Consider the following 3,570-nt stretch of genomic DNA (forward strand, 5'->3'; position numbering starts at 1 on the left):
GGAGGCCTAATTTTAGTCCCTTTCCCTTTCCACCCTTTTCTTAAGAAGAAAGGATGGGGAGGAAAAGTGGATTTGACGGTGGAAGAGACGCATAGGTAAAGGGAAATGTCCTCTTTATGTGCGTCTCCTCCTCCGTCAATCAAGGGTAGGCAACGCATCTGCAATTGCAGATGTCTATGGGCAGCGGTCGCTTCGCTATTTTGGCAATTTCAGGTGGCCGCTTGCTCGTTTGCCACCTTATTTTATAAAAAAAAAAAACACGATATGTAAGCCAATTGCAAATCAAAAAAGCAAGATTCTTATGGTAACGGTAATTTTTAACCAATGACAAAGGTCTTTGTTGTGATTTTGAATTTGAATTTTGACATTTGCAAATATGAGTTATACAAATGTAAAGAATTTTGTTTTTACTAGCTTTCGCCCGCGACTCCGTCCACTCGAAATAAAAAAAATTAAGCCATGTCACTCTAACAAACATCCATCCATCCATCTATACTATCGAATTTATAATATAAGTAAGAAGTAATATAACCTCGTACAGATGGTTCGGCACGGGAGTAGCTAATTTTACGAATAACAAATTGGGTAGCGGTGAATTGCGTTAACGAGAAAATAACCCTGAACTAAATACATTTACTACTGTATGCAATGCGACAATGAAAATGTGTCCATTCCCACAGAGTCTGCGAACGGAACATTCGTGAACAACAAGAAGATCGAGGCTCGTCGTTACGTGGAGCTGCTGGAGCGGGACGTGGTGAAGTTCGGCTTCTCCCAGCGCGAGTACGTGCTGCTGCACGAGAACAGCAAGGATGATGCGCAGGATGACGACAACCAGGAACTGCCCGCCACCACCGACCACATCAAACAAGAGAAGAGGATCAAGGAGGAGGTGGCCGCTGATGGCGAATAAGTGACCAGCTATAGACAATACTAGAGTTTCTGTAGACAGAAAACTAATTACTCTCACAAAGGGGATTTTTATGTACAATTGGGGGAATTCGCGGTATCCCACTTACAGATAATTGGCCCATTCATAACATCAATACTTTTATAATTGATATTTTAGGCACAAACACATTGGATGTTTTGTTATGTTTTTAGTTTTCCGTTTCCTTAATGTGTAGAAATATAATCACTAACTTTCAAGTTGGAATACCGCTTATTTCCGCGACTGTACTTCCTCGGTTTATTAGAGGTCAAATCGGCAATACTTTAATGTTGATGTCTATTTGAGCAGCGGATCTTATTTTAACGATATATGACACTAGAAATGTAGAATTATATGACTTTCCAGTATGGAAATCTATATCACTCGGTTTCCCAAAGTAGTGTCAAAATCACTATCAATACTAATTATTTAGTTAAAGAATGTGGAAGGATAGACTTTATTAGTAAAGTTTAAGAAACCGAGATTTTTTATAGGATGTACTAGTACTTGTGTAATTAGTACATAATTTAATACTAAAGCTGAAAGACTCGAAATTAAATTGTATCCAGAATTGAGTTTTTATTTAAAATTAAAAATGTTATTCCATATCGTATCAGTATATCGTGAAAGGCTATTTGTTTTAAGCGCCATTAGGTTGAATGTTCAAGAGAGCGGTTTTCATTTGAAGAAAAAAAAAACATAAAAGCAAATCCTGTAAATTATTTCAATTGAAAGATTTTCAGACCGGTTCTAGGTTAAAATTACTATAATTCTGCATACTTTAAATTTTACTGTCGAAAAAAATCGTTTATTCTGAATATATAATATATTTTAGTCAATATCGCCTAAAATGGCGGTTGAAACAAATATCTTTTCACCCGTCGATATGATTACAATAATTTCGAGTTATTAAAGCTTGACATTCTTCAATTGAAGAAAACTACGGTTCTGGTAATTATTTTGCAAAATGTCACTCAGGTATCTATTACCTATATTATGTTTTTTTTGTTTATTTCAAACTTGGGCTATCCATTTTTTTTCCGAAATATAACAAATATGCTAAATTAAGAATAAGATTTGATTTCAATACATATGTGTATTTAAACATTTTTTACAGTAAAATGTAATTAAACCATGAATTTCAACAGACGAAACAACTAAATATATTGTCGTCCCTCTCACTCTTCTCTATGATAAAACGAGACAGCAATGTGTTTGCAAGTGTTTAGTAATATAAGTGAAAAATTAAATAAGCTATTCTGTTGTATTTGACTAAGAATTTCTATTACGGATTTAGTCGCAAATTTATTAGAACTTGGTCGCTACATAAATTTCGTATTTTATGAATCAAAATTGTAAATCAGTTTCCAAATATTAAAATTATGTCATCTTTATTGAGGCTTATAGCTAGGAAATATTTTCTAGTTATTTAAACTACAATAAATGCGTATAGAAGTTATGTTAATATTCACTTTATAAAGTAGCTCAGATTACAGAAGCATATGATAGTTATTTTTGGTTGAAAATAAATCGATAAATGTCGATTTACGATGTCTGGATAATTTAATGTGCGTTTGCGGGAATACCACTAACGCATTTATACCGTAAACAAAAATGCATTGTATTTCACAAAAGTATATTTAAATTTATGTAAAATTTTCATCAATCTTACAAAACCATTTAGTGTATGCAGAATTCTATGTAAAAGTTAAGAAAGACGTCGACATTGTGTCCATTGTTGTAGATTTAAATAAAATAAATTCTGATATGTATATTTGTTTTTTATTTACATGTAAATTGTCATCAAAACATATACATTTAAAAGGTAACAAATAAGTAGGAATAAATTAGAAATAAATGCATTGGCTATGCACAAACATTACCTTGTACTAATGGCGAACCCTCACGTGAGATATACAAGTGCTATCTTATAATAATATGTACAATCCGTATATTTACAAAATTCTTTTAATAAATAATTTTACACTAAACATCTAATTGTATAGTTTGTCTAAATAAGATAGATTAGTTTGATAAATAACGCATGTGAAGTATCGAATTACATTTGTATGAAGGCAAATATCGTACTTAACAGGTATCGTAGTGACGAAAAAAACACGCAGCTAACACTGATATTCGGATATTCGGTTTAGATAAAATTTATCGAACTTAACTAAAATTATCATTTACTTATTAACTAATTAATTAAATAGTGAAATCTAATTTGTATACGTACGGTTGTAGTAGTAATAAATATTTATTTACTCTCATTATTTGTAATGGTTCTGCAGGTCATTATTAATTTGAAAAAACAGTGTTTTATTCAAATCAGTTATAACTACGAATCTATCGATTCCAACTTCTATAAGAATAAAAATCGAAAATCGAAAAGATTCATGCCGTACACAACCCATCCCTACTAAATTATCAAACTAATCTTATTTAGACAAACTATAGTTGCCAATCGGTGGAATAAAGAACGCTAATATCACAGTTTAGAATAGTGTTTTAAATATATGTTTGTCGAAGTCGCGCGAGGAGCCGGGGGTAGCAGGGGAGGTGGGGGAGGTCGCGGTGTCGCAGAACGAGGCGCGCTTCACGATGCCGTTCCTGAGCGGCACGATGGTGGCGTTGGGCGG

General features: G+C 33.2%; 2 protein-coding genes across 2 annotated transcripts in view; one reads left to right on the top strand and one right to left on the bottom strand.

Moving 5' to 3' along the window:
• The window catches only part of LOC106105663 (probable serine/threonine-protein kinase DDB_G0280133), a 9,046-nt gene extending 7,357 nt beyond the window's left edge, over positions 1 to 1,689 (top strand). The window contains exon 12 of the mRNA XM_013286087.1: positions 632 to 1,689. Coding sequence (XP_013141541.1) covers positions 632 to 913 — 282 coding nt within the window. The 3' untranslated portion in view covers positions 914 to 1,689. The remainder of the gene's footprint in view (positions 1 to 631) is intronic.
• A 182-nt stretch (positions 1,690 to 1,871) lies between these two features.
• LOC106105664 (proto-oncogene tyrosine-protein kinase ROS-like) overlaps positions 1,872 to 3,570 on the bottom strand; it is a gene marked incomplete at its 5' end in the record, with an annotated part of 32,838 nt that continues 31,139 nt past the window's right edge. Inside the window, one exon of the mRNA XM_013286088.1 lies at positions 1,872 to 1,879. Within this exon, the coding sequence (XP_013141542.1) occupies positions 1,872 to 1,879 (8 nt within the window). The remainder of the gene's footprint in view (positions 1,880 to 3,570) is intronic.

The sequence above is a fragment of the Papilio polytes genome, unplaced genomic scaffold (genome assembly GCF_000836215.1).
Source record: "Papilio polytes unplaced genomic scaffold, Ppol_1.0 DF822733.1, whole genome shotgun sequence".
NCBI classification, from domain to species: Eukaryota; Metazoa; Arthropoda; class Insecta; order Lepidoptera; family Papilionidae; genus Papilio; species Papilio polytes.